Below are 18,813 nucleotides of genomic sequence, written 5' to 3' on the forward strand. Positions count from 1 at the left end.
ATAGCCTCGGGGACAGGTGAGTTCTCAAGAGGAAGGGTGCCTTCAGGACGTGAGGGGACGTGCACCCCTTGCAGAGGACAATAGGGCCCCATGCTCTCCTGTTTGTCCTCAGCTCTGTGAGGAGGTGGCCCAGGCCGCAGCACAGCTTCCAATGCCCACGCTGACCCTGGGACCTTCTTTCTCTCAGGCTACTCTGACCCCATCTGTGAGCAACACCCACCCTCAAGCCTAAGGTGCTGCCAACACCTGGCCACCTGGACAGGGAGAGGCAGGTAGACGGCAGCCCATGGGCTTCAGTGCACAGCTCGGCCACAGCCGGGTCCCGGCCTGGGACGTCTCCCTGGCCCTCCATCTGTCTTTGGCACTGCCCAACTCCAGCAGCCAGGGCCCCTGGGGAGACCCCTCAGCACCCCCACCCTTCCCCCAACTTGGTGGTGACCAGACCCCAGATGGAGGTGCAGGCACAGAACTCGTGCTTCAGCTGAGCTTTATCAATGTGAGTTCTTGTCAGTCCACACGGCTTCACTGGCGAGGGGACAGAGGCCGGCAGCGGGAAGGACATTCCTGGGATACCCAAGGGATCAACTGCAGCCCAAACTTGCCTCCTGGAGGGACCACCCTGACCAGGCCCTCTTTGAGAGGAGGTCAAGCCGCGTTCCCAAGCCTGGAGTCAGCGCCCAGTGCTACACAGACTCCCGGCTCCGCCCTGGGTCTGCCTCCAGCTCCTGTCCCACAGACCCAGCCCGGGGGCTGGGCACCTCCAGGCTCTCGAGGCTGCGGGGCTCCTGGGTGCCGGAAGGCAGGGACTCAGGTTCCCCCTCCGCCTCAGCGTCCTCAGTGTCACTGGACCCACCAGTGGTGGGGCCAGGTGAGGTGTCCCGAGAGCGGCGCAGGCAGCAGTAGGTGGCGACAGCCATGAAGACCCCCGCCAGGGCCACCTCTGAGCCAGCCAGGTAGAAGATGATCTCGTAGTTCTTGAGTGCGTCCACCAGGCGGCCTGGGGGTGGGGACAGGAGGTCAGGGCCTGGGCGGGTCGCCCTCAGTGAAAGGCAGCGCTGCTGATGTGGTAGGGCTCATTGGTGACTGTCACATGCCCCTGTCTTTATCCTATTCTACAGACACCAAGCCCCACACAGGTTCTGCCCCTTGAGACTTTAGAAATGTCACTCCCTCTCCCTGGGCCTCTTAAGCAATGTGGGACTCGGGGTGAGGCAGCTATAGAGTATAGAAGGTACTGCATGTGTCCAGATACAAGTGTCCTGTGACTTGCCCAGGTGGCAGTGGGGAGGGGCCCTGGTTTAACCCTTTCTCCTGGGACTCCAGCTCTTGTTCTTTCTACATACACCCCTGGTCTTCAGGGACATGGTTCATCCTCCTCCAGCCTCCTGCCCTCCCTGGGCCTCGAGCACCCAACTGAGCAGGCTTCAGCCTCTGCCCTGGTGCGTGTGTGCGCGTGTGCTTGTGCGCACGCTCATGTGTGCATGTGTGCACACTGGGGATTGAATCAGGCAGGACCTCACAGATGCTGGCACCTGAAAATTTTTCTAACTGCAAGTATTTATCCCCTAAATTGTGGTTCCTCTGGGGGCCCCACCCTCTCTCTGGAGCATTCTTGTGGCTGACCAATCAAGTCTGTGACCTTCAGGAAGTTCCCTGGTATCCCCCAGGCCAGCTTCCCCACCTAAGCTCCTCTGAGCAGCCTTCCTCCAAACATCCTGGTCCCTGCCCAGCTAGGCAGCCCACCCCTCCCAAACTCAGCCCTGTAGAGATGCATTCTCTGGTCATTAGAACCACTCCAGGGACAAGAAATGGCAGGTGAGCTCCTAAGCCTCTGGGGGCTGGGTTTAGGATGCCCATGAGTGCCACTGGGTCCGGCAGGTTAATAAAGCTTGATGAGGGCAATGCTAGTCCCATCCTGGAGGGAAGATGGGCAGCTCCCCCCAACTCAGCTGCAGCCGGGGCCCCAGCACAAGTGGCCTCCTCCATCCCTGTCACTACCCCATCCTGCTCACCTTCCTGCTGTTCTGGCAACCCAGGAAGACACATGACCCCGACTCCTGTCTCTCCAGTCTTAGTCCTGCCTCACTCCTAAGGTCCAAGGCAAACCCTGCACCTGCTCATGCTGTGCCCACCCCAGGGGGCTCTACAGGACACCACCCCTGGCCATCATCATGGTGACTGCCCAAGGCAGGTGATGGACGGAGATCGCCCTGCAAGCAGCCTGCACAGTGGAAGGCGCAGGTGCCTCTCCTCCTGCCGGCTGCCCTCTAAGAACCCTCACACTGTCCCTGAGACTGGTTCCCAAAGACATCGTAGCTGTCCCCCTTACAGGCCCAGGAACTAAGCCATTCAGACACTGTTTTCAAGGGGTGGACAGTGAGCATGGGCGGGTTATGGCTCTAACTCTGGGACTGCAACTTGTCCTGGCCCTCAGTGCCTCAGTTTTCCCATCTGCAAAATGAGAATAAGCACCCTCGCTTCCCGGGCCTTTGCACCCCTGCTTGCCGTGGCTGGGGGGCCTTATCAGGTTGGCTTCTTCCTGGCTCCTCCCTGGCTTTTCCTTCTCCACTCACAGCTGGTTCCTGCTTGGGGGAGGGGTTGGCCACAAGGGGAGTCCACCCACCAGCTGCCTTTGTCATTGGTCCCTTCCCCTCATCCCCAAAGTTCCATTTGGGACAGGGAGAGAGCTTCCCAGGGACTAAGTGGCACTAAGCCTTGCCATCCCCTCCTCCTGCGGGGGGCACCTGCAGAAGGCGGTCCGATGAGCACAGCCACGGCCTCCACGAGCAGCACCAGGCCCAGCGCGCTGGGGAAGCGGGGCGCACCCACAGCTGCCATAAGCACCTCGAACTGCAGCGCACCCACCATGCCATAGGAGAGGCCAAAGGCAATGCAGAAGGCGACAAGGGTGCCGTAGGAGCGCGCGCGCGCACTGCTCAGATCGGTAATCCCGTTGGCCAGTAGGGCCAGGCTGAAGAGGTAGGGGACGTGTGGCCTCAGGCGCGCCAGACCCGCGAGGGCTCCGCACGCTGGCCGCGCCACAATGTCCACAAAGCCCACAATGGACAGCAGGAACGCGGCCTCGGTGTCAGGCACACCCGCGTCTTTAGCGTAGTTCACCAGCAGAATGGCAGGCACGAAGAGCCCGAGCGCCATCAGGAACTTGGTGATCACGTACACGATGAAAGCACGATCCGTGCAGACGGCCACGTCCAGCAGGCGCCGGCGGGCCCGGCCGCCAGGGGGCGCCTCGCGCAACCGCAGCCTCGTGCCCTCGGCATCCGCCTCCGCCTCTCTGGGGGCGTCCCCCGCGCAGTCCTCCTCGCGGTCCGCACGTGGCCGGGGCCGGGGCCCAGGCCCGGGCGGGGGCCGCATGACTGCTCCACAGGCGCAGCAGTGCAGCAGGAGGCCGCCGAACAGCAGGAAGCCGCCGCGCCAGCCGAAGAGCTCGAGCAGCAGCTGGCCGAGCGGCGACAATGCAGACAGGAACACCGGGCTGCCTGCCGCCGCCAGCCCGTTGGCCAGAGGCCGCCGCCGCTCGAAGTACAGCCCCAGCATGATGAGCGACGGCTGGAAGTTGAGGGCCAGGCCCAGGCCTGCGGGCGAGGTGGCGCTGGGCGCGGCTCCCCAGGGCACCCCGCCCCGCCGGCTGGAGTGAGAGGTCGGGCCGACGGGAAGGGCAAACCCCTGGGGAACTGAGCCAGGGCACTTTGTGGGGAAATTAAGGACAGGAGGGACTGTCTGACAGGAAGGACTCCCGACCCGCACCCCCACCGGGCGGGGGAGAAGAGCAGTGCCCCTCACCTGTGAGCACCCCGGCCGTCAGGTACAGCTCCAGCAGGCGGGTGGCGAAGGAAGCCAAGATCATGCCCGCTGAGGCCAGAAGCCCACCCGCCAGCATCACCGGGCGACAGCCAAAGCGAGTCACAAGAATGCTGGACACGGGGCCTGTGGGCAGGGCAGGTTCACCAGCGAGGCCAGGGGACATCAGCCAGGCTAGGAAACTCCCAGCCTGGAAGGGATAAAGTCGCAGCCGTCCAGAGACTCAGAGAGGGCAGTGTCTGGCCAGGTCACACAGGCCCGGAGGACAGGCGGAGGGGGCGGTGGGGAAAGGCTCTGTCCTGAACCAGAGCTGCCATCCCTCATGGCTCTTGAGAACCCAGAACCCAAGGCAGAAAGGGTGGCTTCTCTGGCTTTTCATCTTCACAACTCCAAGTCCCCACTGACAGCCTGGAATCCCACCGGCTGCCTTCCTCCCCAGTCGCCCTCCCCCACACACAGGTGGTTGGGATAACAGGGACAAGATGCTTCCTGCCACCTCCGTTTCCATAGTAACACAGGTGGGTGGGCTGGGGCCGCGTAGAGGGCTCGCCTAGCCGGGGAGGAACAGTGGGTGCATGTCGGTTGGCAGAAATGTCCCCATTCCACCCTGCAGCTGACTGAGCTGGCCAGGTCAACCGGGCCTGCTGTCCCTTTCCTGTCCCCTTCCCTCCCTCTGGTGCAAGGTTTCCGCAGGAAGGAGGGGGTTAGGGATGTTTCAGGGGTCTAGTGTCTGCTGGTTCCGGACCCAACCCTCCAGTCCTGGGCCCCTGGGGAGTGGAGGCCCTGGGAGGGGCGCTGACCGGTTCCGTAGAGCATGGCCAGCATGATGGAGGACACCCAGGCCGTGTCGCTGTAGCCAGCGCCAAAGTCGCGCATGAGCTCGCGGAAGAAGACGCTCACGGCCTTGGGAAAGCCATAAGCAAAGCCCGTGACCACGAAGCAGGCGACCAGCACCACCCAGCCCCAGCCGCCGTCTGGGGGGCCCACACCTGGCCTGGGGCCGCCGGCGCCCATCACCACCGCTGCTGCTGGGAAAAGAGAGAGCAAGTGAGGCTGTAGCGCACCGCAGGGGGATGGAGGGCTCAAAGAGGAGACCGAGGCGGAGGGGACCCTGGAGAGCCCCGCAGCAGGAGGGACCCAGGGGGAAGCGCCCTGCCCCTCCTGCAAGGGCAGCGAGGTTACTGGTTACCTGAGGCTTGGCTTCAGGAAGACTCCGGGAGGGCACCTCTCCCCTCAGGACCTGGTGACACAGGAGAAGGAGGTGAGAGGCTGGCAGCCAGCAGGTGCCCAGGGGGTGCTTGGAACTGCCAGTGTCCCCAGTGAGTACATGTGGCAGTCTCTGGACACAAGGAACACTCAGTGGGACGGATGTCAGCGGTAGAGAGGGCCTGAGCGGGTCGTCCTTTCTCTGTGGCTTATGGGATGTTAATTTTTCTCCATGATCAGGAATGACTGTTGTCACCAGAACGTTACAGGGAACCTGTGACCACAGACCTCAGCCTTGTCTCAGAAGCGGGTGCTGAGGTCCAGCCCAGGCCTGTTTGTTCTGTGACTTGGGCAGGTCCCTTGTCCTCACTGGGTCTGTTTTCCCACCTGTATGATGGCTCCTGGGCCAGCTGGAAACCTCGGGGTCAGGGAAGGGGCGCTGGCTCCCACTGGACAGAGAGATTTTATTTATTTATATTTTTTGTGTGTGCCAAGCTCTGAACCTTTACAAAAGGCTCTGGTTGGTTAAGTGCCAACCCAGGGGCACTTAACCACATCCCCAGCCCTTTCAGAGACAGGGTCTTACTAAGTTGCTGAGGTTGGCTTTGATCTTTCAATCCTCCTGCCTCAGCTTCCCGAGCCCTGGGATTACAGGCGTGTGTCACCGTGCTCGGCCCAGTGGGGACCTTTGAGAGGCACCGGAGGTAGACCTGCCTCCAACCCCGGCAGCCCAGCTCCCCATCCACCCTCCATCCATGGATGACGGCTCCAGAGCTCAGAGCCCCTGGAGCTCCAGCTGGGGGTCTCTTCACAACCCCGTGTGCCCTGTGACCGAGGAGGAGGGTGGACCAGCCCAGAGGGCAGCAGGAGCCCAGGGCTCCCGGCACAGCCTCCTTCTCTCCTGCGGCTCTGGGTGCCTGTGCCCTCCCTCCTGGCATTAGCAAGACAGGCCCCCTCCCCAGGGGGTCTGTGACTCTGCCCTCCACCAGCCCCAGGACTTGGCTTTACCTGTCCCCTTTACCTGTCCCCTTTCACCATAGCTGCGAGGACAGGGACCAAAGAGTCCTGGCAGGCCTCACCCACACTCACCAAGCCCGAGTTGGGGTGCCTGCCTCACATCTCCCGAGGCCTGCAGGGAAGCTTCTGGATGGGTCTTGCGGACCCCCTCTGCCCGGCGCTCCTGGTGCAGTGGCCAGAGCTCTCCTGCGGACTCCCTCCCCCGCCAGGGGCTTAGAGAGTCCCCCACCCCGCCCCCGCCCAGCCTTGCACTAAGAGGCTTTTGCCCAGGATGGGGACGGAGCAGAGAGGGACAGGAACACAGGGCCAGGTGGGCCTCCACGGTGGGGTGACCTGTCCCAGCCCAAAGACGGACAAGGACACCCCTTCTACCTTTGGGGCATCAGGTGGAAGTCACACAGAGCCTGCCCAGGGGACCTGGTTCTGGGGGCACAGCCTGTCCTGGAGAGACCCGCAGCCCTGTCACCTCAGCCCCTTGGCTGCCCCACAGTCCCGGGCCACATTCCAGGAGGGCTCCCGGCTCCCCTGGATAAGGCTAATCCGGCCTGGGAACGTGGGGGTGGGAGGCTGGGACAAAGGCCGCTGTGTCCAGGCGGCTGGGAGGCGGTGGTCCCCGACTTGGGCCACTGCCACCTCCCCCACTCCTTCTTGGGTTTCTGGAGTGGACACGGGGGCTGGATCTGAGGGCGAGGGCAGCCCTAGAGCGATGCTCAAGTGAGGGGAGGGAGAGCCAGGAGTGAGGGCCTCCCAGGAACCGCCATGGACTCCGTCCTCCCTCCCCAGCTCCCGGCCTGTCCCTGAGTCAGACACACCACACCTGGGCCACACCCACTGCCTTTATTTTCATCCTTTACAAAAGTGAAAGGGGACACGTGGGGGGCAGGGGTCTCCTCCCCACGGGGAGAGTGGGGGCAGGGCTGGGGTCAGGAGGCTGCCCTGGGGGAGTTCTCGGCCCCTGAGGGAAGAGGCTGCTCTGTCCCCCAGTCCCCTGCTGTGCTGTGTCGGCCCAGACCACAGGCGGCTGTCCTGAGCCCTCTGGCTGAGGGGCGGGTGGGGAAGGCCCCGCGGGGTCAGGGCTCCAGCATCTGGGATCTGCGGGGGCTGCTGCTGCCACCACCGCCACCACACAGCTCCACGCAGGTGCGCAGGCCACCTCGCGCCCCTCAGCGGATGATGGGTGCCGAGCGGTCATTGGTGACAGTGGGACGCAGCTTCACGGTGGCAAAGGGGTTTGTGCCCCTGTGTGGAGGGAGAGGCTACCATGAGGGTCCAGGCTCCCGGCTACACGGGGCCAGGGAGCGTGCCCAGCTCCACCTCCGGGCCATCCTGGTCACCCCATCACCCCTCACCCCAACTTGCCCTCTAGCCCCGATGGCGGGACTCACCGGGGGAAGAGCTCTGGAGGGTGCTGCTCCCAGGACATCAGTTTCTGTGGGGGAGGGAGGAGGAGGGTCAGGCCAGCCCTGGGCACCCCAGCAGGCCAAGGCCTGGACTCAGAGACCAGACTTGGGGAGAGGAGACCGGCATTGTGAGAGCCCTGGGCACGCAGGTGCCATCTCCTGGGACATGCTGTCCCTCCCCTGGAAAGTCCCCTCCCTCCTCACCTGCCTGCGGTGGCCCCAGGACCCGGCCTTTCTGTCCTGGGCAGGAGAGGGGCACTTTGTCAGTGTCCTCCACCCCAGGACGCCAGGCTGCATCCCTGAGACACCTGTCCCCTCCTTCCCTGAGGCTCAGGACCCTGTCCCTCCCTCCCAGCACTGAGGGGCAGCCTGGGGACAGATGGGGGCCCTGCCAGGCAGCACAGGAAGGCTTCTCTGACCCGCCTCCTTGCCCAGGGCTGAGGACGGCTGGGGACTTACCTTGACGTCATTGACACCCCCCATGCTGCTTCGGCGGCTGCCAGGCAAGGGTGCAGGCGCAGGGCTAGGGACGCGGCTTGGGGCCCCGCTTGGGGTGCGGGGTCGAGATTGGCCGTCCCAGTACTCGGAGGACGCTGCGGGGTTGCCTGGCCGGTCCAGGAGGTCATCAAGGCTGTGGGTGCCCCGGAGCGGGTAGGACCTGAGTCCAGAGAAAGGAGGGAGAGACGGGGTTCAGGGGTCGTCCCTGGTGTCCCCACCCCATCTGCTGGTCCCCTGAGCATCCTCCAGCTTCCTTCTCTGGACCTGGGTGAGAGGGAGTCAGCGCGAGGAAGCGCCTGCAGGGAGGCAGGGGGATGGACACAATGACCTTCCATGTGCCCAGGGTGTGGCGCTCTGCCTCCCCTTGCCGCGGCCACAGGCCCACCCCAGGAAGGTACCTGGAAGGTAGCTCGTTGGCGGGGTTCACGGGGCTCCCGGGCACCGGCTCCAAAGGCTTCACGTAGGCCTCGGGGAACCAGCCGCTCCTGCAGGGCAGAGGCCAGGGCCCTGAGCAGGCCCCGAGGACCCGGGACGGCTGCCCCCCAGCGCCGACCACCCCCACCTGGGCGCCCCTCTAGAGCAGCTGGGCCGGCAGGAGGGACACGGTGGCAGATCCCGGCCTGATCACTCTTCAGAACACCCGGGAAATGTCCCCAGGAGCCAATCACAGCATGTCCCCGGGCCTTGAGGCCCCCAGGCACAGACACAGCCATTGGCTAGCCTCCGCCTGTTTTCAGGGATGTGCCTAAGATGACCCCTCCTGTCACCTTCCCACAGAGGGAGCAGCCCTGGGCCAGCAGGGGAGTGTCAGGCCCGGGCAGGCCGCTCCCACGGGGCGGCTGCGGGCACTGGAGGGCGGCCTCTACCCACACTCTCAGGCCTCTGACCCCTTCTGCTCCCGGTCCCCATCACCTGCCCAGCTCCGACCTTGCACTTCACTCACATCTTGGGCCAAAGACCCACAATCCACCTGGACGGCCTCCCACTGGCCGCCTACTGAGCATTCACCAGAGCACCCGCTGGCCCAGGTCCCCCACCCACCCAGCAGTCCCCCACCCCTCTGCCACCCACTGCCCCCCCACCCAGCCCTCCAGCCCTCCGTCTGCCTGTGGCCATCCCCAGCCCCACTCATCTTCCCATGGACTGGGGCCACAGCGGCCACCAGAGCACCTGTCCACTCACTCAGGCCCTGCTCCTCCTCCATGGTGGGAGTGGGCATCGCTAGTTTGTCCTGCCACAAAGTCCCTTGGGCCGCACTGCCTGGTCCAGCAGGCCCCCAACTTCCCCTTTTCTCCTGCGGACACCGGGTCCCTCCACACTCCCTTTCTGGCGACCAACCCAGCTCTCCCCCAGGCCCCCCGCCCTGCACGCTGCCCCCTGCTCCCACTCACGCGGAGGAGCCCTCCAGCTTGCCGTAGAGCCAGCCGTTCTGGGCCTCGGGCACTAGCACCTCCACCACGTCGCCGGCCGAGAAGCGCAGCAGCGTGTGGTTGGCGCCCTCGGAGTGGGAGACCAGGGCGCGGACTCTCTTGGCGCCCCCGCTGCTGCCGCCGCCTCCCGGGCGCTCGCCGAAAGAGTTGGAGCGCGAGCGCTGGGAGCTGCTGGTGTAGAGCGAGGCTGCGGGGAGGAGAGCGCAGCGGAGCATGAGCGGGAAGTCCTCCCAGGAGTCTGCCCTCCATCCCTCCGGCTGCAGCCCAACCCGGGGTACTCACCGGCCGACGGCGTCCGGGGCAGGGACCGGCGGTCTGGCTCCAGCTGGGACGCGGACCTCGCCTCGGCGGGCTCAGGACCGTAGGAGCCGGAGCCGTGCCGGCTGCGCGGGGAGCTGAACTCTCCCAGAGGCCTGGGGGGCTGCGGGGGAGAGGGCAGGGCGGGTGGGGCGGGCGGGGGCGGCCGCGCCCTAGTCCAGCCCCCACCCCCACCCCCAGTCCCAGACGTCGGCGTAGGGGTTCTGGGGCCGGCGGCCGGGCCACCACGGGGGCGCCGAGGCCGCGCCGGGGCGGAAGGGCGGCCCGAGGGGCGCGGCGTAGGGCGGGAGCCTGGGGGGCCGCAGGCTCCAGGCTGCGGGCCGCAGGCCCCAGGGCCCCGCCGGGAGCGGCGGGGGCGCGAAGGGTGGCGGGGGCGCCCAGGGCCTCACCATGTCCAGGCGGGTGGGCGTCAGGCGGCCCGCGGGGTAGGGCGGCCCCAGCGCGGGGCCCAGCAGGCCCGGGGAGTGGGCGCGCGACGGGCTGCGGCTGGCCTCCGACTGCTCCTTCCACAGCAGCACGCGGCTCTGCAGCATGCCCCGGGCCTGCCGGGAGGACACGGGTCAGCCGCGTCCGGCGGCCCCCGGAGTCTGGGGCTCCTGGACGGGCCCTGAAGCTCGGCATGGCCGATGCCCTCTGGGAGGAACCGGGAACCCCTGGGGGCCGCTCAGGCCGCTCACTGCCCACCCTCGCCCCCGCTTGTGTCGAGGTCCCTCCAGTCCTCCTTGAGGCGCTGCCCCTGTCGGGCCCAGCCTGTGAACTTTGTCCCGCCGGCAGCTTCATGGGTAGCAGAGAAGCCCAGGCCTGGCCACCAGGCGGCCCCATCCTCCTGATGACAAGAGATGGGCTTAGGCACGCTCCCTCCCCAAAGCTGTGACCGAAGACCCCAGCCCAGTACCTTCCCTGGAACAATCTGGCAATGCCAGGTAGAGTGGGGCCAGTACAGGAAGCTAAGACCTAAGCATCAGATGGTGGCGGATTTCCCATGGCATACTTTTGTGCACCTGGATCAAGCTATATCTGAAATCTCTCTAATTAACTAACCCTTTTCATTTAAGCCACTTTGAGTGGTTTTCTGAAAGAGGCCTCTCAAACAGTTTCCAGTGTGTCCCTGTAGCTCACAGGCTACCATTTCTACCTCCCACTCAGCCTCGGCTCCTGTTGAACACTTTCAAGGACAGGGAGCGCAGCAGCTGAGCACAGTCCACACCTACAAAGTCCCTGTAAATGTTAGACTGCCGCTTGTCTGATCATGACTTTTATTTCCTGTATTTTAAGATGCTTTAACATCCTGGGGATTTGCGACTCCGGGAGAAACCAACTGTCCCAGGGGAGTGAGCCGCTTGCTGGGGACCTGCCCTTCTGTGCCAACCAGCCTGGAGGTCGGGCTGTCTCTGAGTGACTGCAGCAGCAGTGTCCAGGGGTGCCCGACATTGCCCACTCCATTTTGTGAACTGTAGTCTGCCATGAGCTACTCCAGGCTGAGTTGAAGGCTGAGGTGGAAGACTCCACACCTTGTTTGCACAGGTCAACAATGCCACCTGCTGGCACAGACCTGAGGCACAGCTGATATGTCATCATGCGCATAAGAATGACATCCGGAGATGACCCATCTGGGAGGCCACCACGCTAAGTGAAATAAGCCAGGCCCCAGAAAGCAAAGGCTGAAGGTTCTCTCTGATGTGTGGGCCCACTCACAGGAGGGGGGGGAGAACAGGAGTTCAGGGTCAGACAAAGGGGAGGGAGGGAGGGGGATGGGGAAGCAGGAGAATGAGGTGGACCTGACTCTCCTGTGTTCGGGATTTGGTGGCAATGGAGCCCAGGGCCTCCCCTTGCCAGGCAAGCACTCTACTGCTGAGCTATCCCTAACCCTTTTTAAATTTTTTGTTTTGAGGCAGGATCTTGCTAAGTTGCTGAGGCTGGCCTCCAACTTGAGCGCCTCCTGTCTCAGCCTCCGAGTTGCTGGGATTACAGGTGTGCACCATCCTGCCCCCTTTATGACCAGACTTTTCAATGATTCCTTCCTTGAACCCAGCCCAGCACCACCAGGCAGCGATGAGGAAGGCTCTGAGTGTCCCATTGGCTGGCCTGGTTGCTCAGTGGACACCCCATCGTCTCCTGCAGTGTTTAATTAGTAAAATAGCCAAAGGCAAAGCCTGGGGCCTCGCTGCACTTGTCCCAGAGGCAGGAAGCAAAGGGAGGCTCACAAGGCGTAGCTCACACGCTACCATTTCTAGATTGCCTCACACTCAGCCCATCCTGCAGATGGAATTTTAAAGGGGTTTCTGTCTGCATCTGGGGAAAACACCATGGGCACCAGGGGGTCCTGGGAGGGACCACAGCCCCCAGACACCACCTGGACAGCGCTCAGCTGCCCCCCCCCCGCAGGTCGCCGGACTGGAAGGACTCGAAGGACCTCTGTGTGGACCTAGACGGCCGAGGCCAGGGGCAAATTCCAGGTTCATGCGGAGAGGAAGAGCCCGCTGAGCAGGGCAAACCCTGACTCTGGACAGAAGCACAGGGACACCTGGCCACGGGGGACTCTTCCATATGGCAAAACCCACTAGGAATGTGGGAGCCGCCCGCCCAGGAGTGAGCATCCTGCTGGAGCCCCAGTTGGGCGCTGGCCTGGCATCGCCCACTCCCCCTTCGCTGCCACGCGCGGGACACCCGTGGGGCCTCATCGCCTGCCTCGAGACTCCCTTGTGGGTCCCCCTATAAAAATAAAGGGACTCCGGGTGCGGGCTCTCTTTTCCATCAGACCCTCAGGTTGCAGGGCCGTCCCACCCTCCCTATGAAAATTACTTCTGTGTCTGGCGCTTTTCCTCCGTTTTCGAGCCTAATGTCACCGCCAGCTCTTTTGAACCCAGGTCATCTCCTCAGCGCGGGTCGCTGGGGGAAGGGAAACAGGGAGCAATACCCGTGGACTGACAGCAAGTCATCTCCAAATGCAGCTCAGCGACACTTAAAAGTTCCTCTGAGTGATAAGAAAGGATCCTGACGCAGCAACAGCAGCTGCTCATCGGCGCCTTTCCAGCGGCCAGGAGCAGACGTTTTGCTCGGAGGCCACTGTCAAGGGCACTGAAAGGTGCGATCCCAGGACAGTGTCCTCACCTGCTGTGGACACCCGAGCCAAGTCACCGTCTAAACGTCTAAACCTGGACTATTGGGATGAATGAGAAGGGCACCTCACTGTGCCCAAGCACTGATGCTGCAACTCTTGTTCCCACTGTGCCTTATGAACAGAGTGACAGGTCGATCTGGTCCAGAGACACCCAGAGCAGAAACGCAGCCTGAGCCCGGGTGGTCCAGGGGCTGCACTGGGCACTGGGGATCAGAAAGTTCAGCGTGTTTCACACGGGCAGCCACGCTGCAGCTGCTGTGTGGAGCCTGCAGGTGGAGCCAACACCGCCACTCTGTCCCCAGGTGCCTGCCGCAACCCAGGTGCACCTGGCAGAACAGAGTGGAACCGGCCCAGAGAGGATTGTACCCGGGGCATTCAAGTGGGAACAGCAAAGGGAGCCAACTCACTTCTCCTTTGCGTTTGGTGGTTCACGTGACCAGCTGAGGGGGTCGAGGATCTGAACAGGTGGGGTGAACACACTGGGGGAATCCACCCCGGAAGTCTCTGTTCCTGGGCACCAGAGGGGTCTACTGTCCCATAGGAAGACTCCTAGGGAGGCTCCTGAGAGCCATACTCCCAACACAGACCTGCAGGCCCTGGGGTGTTGATCTCATCTCTCCCGAGTAGATGCCACCAGCAGAGCCCTGAGGCCTGGTCAGACTCCAGTGCCACCCGCCTGAACTCCACTCATGGAACTGCAGCAGCTCCACCCTGGGAGGGCACCCATGCGGTCGGCAAACCCCAGCTGACAGCCCTCCCATCCCATCCTACCTCACACGGGGGAAGGGAAGCTGAGAGTAACTCCAGGCTGCTTCACCTGTAGGCCAGGCAACCAGCAGCTCAGAGAGCAGCGCAAAAAGGGGAGGGGTCCGCACCCCCACCTGGCTGCTCTCTCTGTGCAGTGCTCACGAAGAAACAGAGTTGGGCATAGACGGCAACCACCTCTGGTCCTGTCAACTATTTTGGCCACCTCAATGGAGACGAGCTCTTCATTTGTCATTAATATTCTATCCTCTGAACATTCAGAGTATTAAACATATAAGTAACCGTGATCAGAACATACGGAACTCTAGGGCAGTATCAGAGTGAGAGGGTTGTGAGAGGTGGGCGAATGGAGCCGATGACCTCTTCAGGGAAATAATACAGAAGAATGTCCAAACCTTGAGAATGAGATAGACAACCAGAGTCAGGAATCATTCAGAACCCCAAATAGACAAGACCGAAAGAGAACCTCTCCACAGCACATTATAGGTAAAAGGCCTGATGTACTGAGAGAATTTTAAAAGCCTCAAGAGAAAAACATCAGGTCACATTTAAAGGCAAACCAATCAGAATTACTTCTGATTTTTCAGTACAAACTCTAAGGGCCAAAGGGCTTGGAAAGATGTGTTCCAAGTCCTAAAAGAAAATACTGTCAACCCATATTGCTATATCAGCAAAGCTATCCTTCAGAATTGAAAAAGAAATCAAAACCTTCCACGATAAGCAGAAGCTAAAAGAATTCATGACTTCTAACCCTACACTACAGAGCTTACTTAAGAAACACTCCGCACAGAAGAAATAAAAAACAAACCTCAGAGCGCACAAATGAACAAATATCATTTGAAAATTATCTCAGCAAATGAGAAACAGACCAAATTAAACAATATAAATAAATCAAAATGGCAGGGATTAATAAACATCTCTCTATAATAGCATCAAAGACTTAGGCTGCCGGATACAGGGGTGCACACCTGTAATTCCAGTGGCTCCGGAGGCTGAGGCAGGAGGATCGTGAGTTCAAAGCCAGCCTCAGCAAAAGCAACTAAGTGAGACCCTGTCTCTACATAAAATATAAAACAGGGCTGGGGATGTGGCTCAGTGTAGAGTGCCCCTGAGTTCAAGCCCCAGTACCTGCCTCCCAAAAATGACAGAGGCTGGCAGAACAGATTTTTTAAAAAAGGTCTAACTAAATGTTGTCTGCAAGAGACACACCTCACAGGCCAAGAAAGCCACAGCTGAAAGCAAAAGGATGGAAATTGACATCCCATGCAAACGGATCCTGAAAACAAGCAGAAGTAGCTACACGCATATCTGACAAAGCAGATTTCACACCAAAATTAATCAGAAAAGACAAAGAAGGTCAACAAGAAGATATAAAAATAATATTTACGCCCCAAACGTGGGTGCAGCTAATTCCATAAAAGTGACACTACTCAAATTGAAGATTCAGACAGATCCACTACCATAATTCTGGCAATTTTAATACACCTCTCGCACCATTAGACAGGTCACCCAGACACAAACTCAGTAAAGACTCTTTGAACCTGAAAAATATTATAAATCAAATGGACTTAACAGACATCTATAGAATATTTCTTCCATTAACAGCAGAATATACTTTCTTCTCAGAAGCTCCTGGAACATTCTCCAAAATAGACCCTACTTTAGGCCACAAAGCAACTCTTAGCACGTACAGAAAGTTGCTGTGATTTCTTGTATCTTATCAGATCATAATGGAATGAAATTTAAAAATTTAAAAAAAAACTCACAGAAAATATATAAACACCTGGAGATTGAACAATACACTTTTGAATGATAAATGGGTGATAGAAGAAAGCAGGGGAGAAATTTAAAAATTCTTAGACTCAAATGAGAATAGTGACCTGACACACCAGAATCCCTAGGACACTAGGAAGTTAGTTTTAAGAGGCAAGTTTATGGCTATGAGAGCCTACATAAGAAAATAGGAAAAATCCCAAATAAACAACCTATCGGTGCACATAAAGTACCTTGAAAAAGAAGAACAAACCAATTCCAAAACCAGCAGAAGAAAGGAAATAATTAAGATCAGAGCCAAAATCAGTGCACTTGAGAATGAAAAAACCATACAAAGGATCAATGAAACAAAGAGTTGTTTCTTTAAAATGATAAACAAGGTTGATTAGCCCTAAGCCACACTAACCAGAAGAAAAGGAGACCGAATTAATAAAATTAGAGATAAAAAAGAAGAAATCACCACAGATATCACAGAAATCCAGCAGATCATCAGGAACGGTTTTGAAAATTTCTATTCTAGTAAATTGGAAAATCTAGAAGAAATAGATACATTTTTAGATAAACATAATATGCCAAAATTAAATTAAGAGGACACAGAAAACCTCAACAGACCAATAACTTGTAATAAGACAGTAGCAGTAATAAAAGAAAAACCCAGGACCAGATGGATTCTCATCTGAATTCTACCAGACCTTTCAAGAAGAACCAATATTGCAGACTTGGTAATCCAAGGAGTCTGGGCTGGAGGATTACAGGTTAGAGGCCAGCCTCAGCAACTTAGCAAGGCCTTAAGCAACTTAGTAAGACCCTGTCTCAAAATTTTTAAAAAATAAAAATAAAAAAGGATCGGGATGTGGCTCAGTGGTTAAGTCCCCTCGGTTCAATCCCCAGTACCAGAAAAACCAAGAAACAATAACAACAAAAACAAACAAACAAACAAACAAACAAAAAATGTCAGTATTCCTCAAATTATTTCATGAATAGCAAGGGATGGAGCACTTCCAAATTCATTCTACAAAGCCAGTATCCCACTCATACCAAACCAAGGAAAGAAAACTACAAACCAGTATCCCTGGTGAACTTAGATGCAAAAATACTTAATAGAATATTAGTAAATTGTGTTCAACAACATATTAAGATTATACATCACAACCAAGATGGTTTTATTCCAGAGATGCAGGGATGGCTGAACATATGCAAATCCATAAATATGATCCATCATCTCAATATAATCAAGGATACAAATCTCTTAGTAATCTCAATAGATGCAGAGCAGACCTTTGATAAAATTCAGCACCCTTCATGATAAAAAACATGGAAGAAACTAGGAAGGAAGGAGCCCCCCTCAACATCATACAGGTGTGCATAACCCAAGCCAACCTCATGGGGAAACACCAAAAACATTTTCCTTAAAACCAGAACAAGAATGTCCACTCTCGCCATTCTTCTTTAATACAAGCGCTAGAAATTCCATCCAGAGCAATTAGGCAAGAGAAGGAAATAAAAGGGATAAAAACAGGAAAGGAAGGAGTTAGATCATCACTGTTTGCAGATAAGATCCTGTACTTAGAAGATTAAAAAAGAAAAACACCAGACTTTGACAAAGTAGCAAGTTACAAAATCTGCAAACAAAAATTAACAGCTTTCCTATATCCCAACAAAGAATCAGCTGGAAAAGAAATCAGGAAAACCACTCCATTCCCGATAGCCTTGAAAACAAAAACAAAACCTTAGGAATAAATCAGACCAAGGATGTGAAAACCTCAACAATGTACACTATGGAATATTGAAGAACGAAATTGAAGAAGACCTCAGCAGATGGAGACTTCTCATGTTCATGGAGAAGCAGAATTAATAGTTAAAATGACTATCTACCAAAAGCAATATACAGATTCAGTGCAATCGCCATCAAAATACCAGTGACATTCTTCAAAGAACTAGCAAAAAGAAAAAATAATTAATTTTGAAAATTAAAAGACCCAAAATAGCTAAAGGAGTTTTAAACCAAAGAGGTGTCACAATACATCGGCTTCAAATCATACTACAGAGTTACAGTAACGAAAACTGCACGGTGCTGGCTTAAAGACAGACACTCGGACCGATGGTACAGAATAAGAGACAATCACACACATCTACAGTCACCTGATCCTTGACAAAGGTGACAACAACATACATTGGAGAAAAGTAGCCTTTGTAACAACTGGTTATCCATATGTAGAAGAATGAAACTTCACCCTTATCTCTCACCCTCCACAAAAAGCAACTCAAAATGGTGGAAGACCTCGGAAATAGAGTAGAAACTATGCAACTCCTGGAAGAAGCCGTAGGGTCCACACTCCAGCATCTAGGCACAGGCGATGACTTTCTCAATAGGATCCCTAAAGCTCAGGAAATAATGCCAAGAGTTAATAAATGGGGAGGCGTCAAATTAAAAAGCTTCCACACAGCAAAGGAAACAGTTAGGAATGTGCAGAGAGAACCCACAGAATGGGAGAAGATCTTTGCCTGCTGCTCTTTGAACAGAGGATTAGTATTTAGAATTTATAAAGAGCTCAAAAACCTTTACACCAAAAACCAAATAGCCCAGTTATCAAGTGGGCAAATGAATGAAACAGATACTTCTCAAAAGAAGAAATATGAATGGCAACAAACATGAAAAAATGTTCAATGTCATTAGCAACTAGAGAAACGCAGATCAAAATACACTGAGATCTCATCTCTCAGCAGTCAGAAGGGCAGTCCTCAAGAAAAAACAACAACAATAGGTGCTGGAGAAGATGCGGGGAGAGAAGGACACTTGGAAACTCTTCATGAGGTTGTAGGTTTGTGTGACCACTATGGAAATCAGTGTGGAGCTCCTCAAAAGGCCAAGCATGCAACACCAATGACCAGCTAGACCACATCTTGGTATTTGCCCTGAAGAGTGAGTCTCTTACTAGAGTGACAACCGCAAACCCACGTTCATAGCAGCAGAACTCACAAGAGCCAAATTGTGGAGCCAGCCCAGGTGGCCATTGGGAATGAGTTGATAAAGAAAACGTGGCATTTACACACAGTGGAGTTCATTCAGCCATCAGGACAATGAACTCACATCATTTGCAGGAAAATGGATGAACTAGAGACCATTGTGTTACGTGAAATAAGCCACACTCAGAAGGTCAAGGGTGATTTGTTTTCTCTTATTTGTGGAAACTAGAGAGGAACAAGGGAAAGAAAGGTGGGTGTGGGGTGGGGACCTCATGAAAATTCAAGGGAGATGAACAGAGGAAAGAGACAGGTGGGGAGCAGGAGGAGGGGGAAAGTGCTGGGGAGGGGTGGTGGCCAGATTATACTGTGCCACCACGTGTTGTGTGCACGTGTGCACGTGTCACAACAGACCCCACCATGACATACAACTATAACGCATCAACTAAAAACTACGGGCTTGAGTGCTAGCCTCGGGGGAATGCAGTCCAGAGCGCGA

At 57.1% G+C, this 18,813-nt stretch overlaps 2 protein-coding genes across 4 annotated transcripts in view; both read right to left on the reverse strand.

The window, feature by feature from the left end:
• Positions 1-683: 683 nt before the first annotated feature.
• Positions 684-4,836, reverse strand: SLC16A8 (solute carrier family 16 member 8; the record flags this gene model as incomplete). The annotated part of the gene is made up of 4 exons (XM_081310865.1): positions 684-997; positions 2,745-3,596; positions 3,805-3,948; positions 4,623-4,836. 4 exons carry the CDS (start codon positions 4,834-4,836, stop codon positions 684-686), a joined length of 1,524 nt encoding a protein of 507 aa, XP_081166991.1.
• A 2,040-nt stretch (positions 4,837-6,876) lies between these two features.
• BAIAP2L2 (BAR/IMD domain containing adaptor protein 2 like 2) overlaps positions 6,877-18,813 on the reverse strand; it is a 28,072-nt gene continuing 16,135 nt past the window's right edge. The window contains exons 8-14 of one of the 3 annotated variants that reach the window (XM_081311211.1): positions 10,081-10,233; positions 9,656-9,794; positions 9,335-9,560; positions 8,342-8,428; positions 7,905-8,103; positions 7,431-7,474; positions 6,877-7,284 (exon numbers count right to left, since the gene is read on the reverse strand). In XM_081311211.1, the coding sequence (XP_081167337.1) occupies positions 7,209-7,284; positions 7,431-7,474; positions 7,905-8,103; positions 8,342-8,428; positions 9,335-9,560; positions 9,656-9,794; positions 10,081-10,233 (924 nt within the window). In that variant the 3' untranslated portion in view covers positions 6,877-7,208. The remainder of the gene's footprint in view (positions 7,285-7,430; positions 7,475-7,904; positions 8,104-8,341; positions 8,429-9,334; positions 9,561-9,655; positions 9,795-10,080; positions 10,234-18,813) is intronic. The other 2 variants (XM_081311212.1, XM_081311213.1) reach the window with 2 other exon arrangements.

Source organism: Spermophilus citellus (assembly GCF_964194105.1).
Source record: "Spermophilus citellus genome assembly, chromosome: 10".
Taxonomy (NCBI): domain Eukaryota; kingdom Metazoa; phylum Chordata; class Mammalia; order Rodentia; family Sciuridae; genus Spermophilus; species Spermophilus citellus.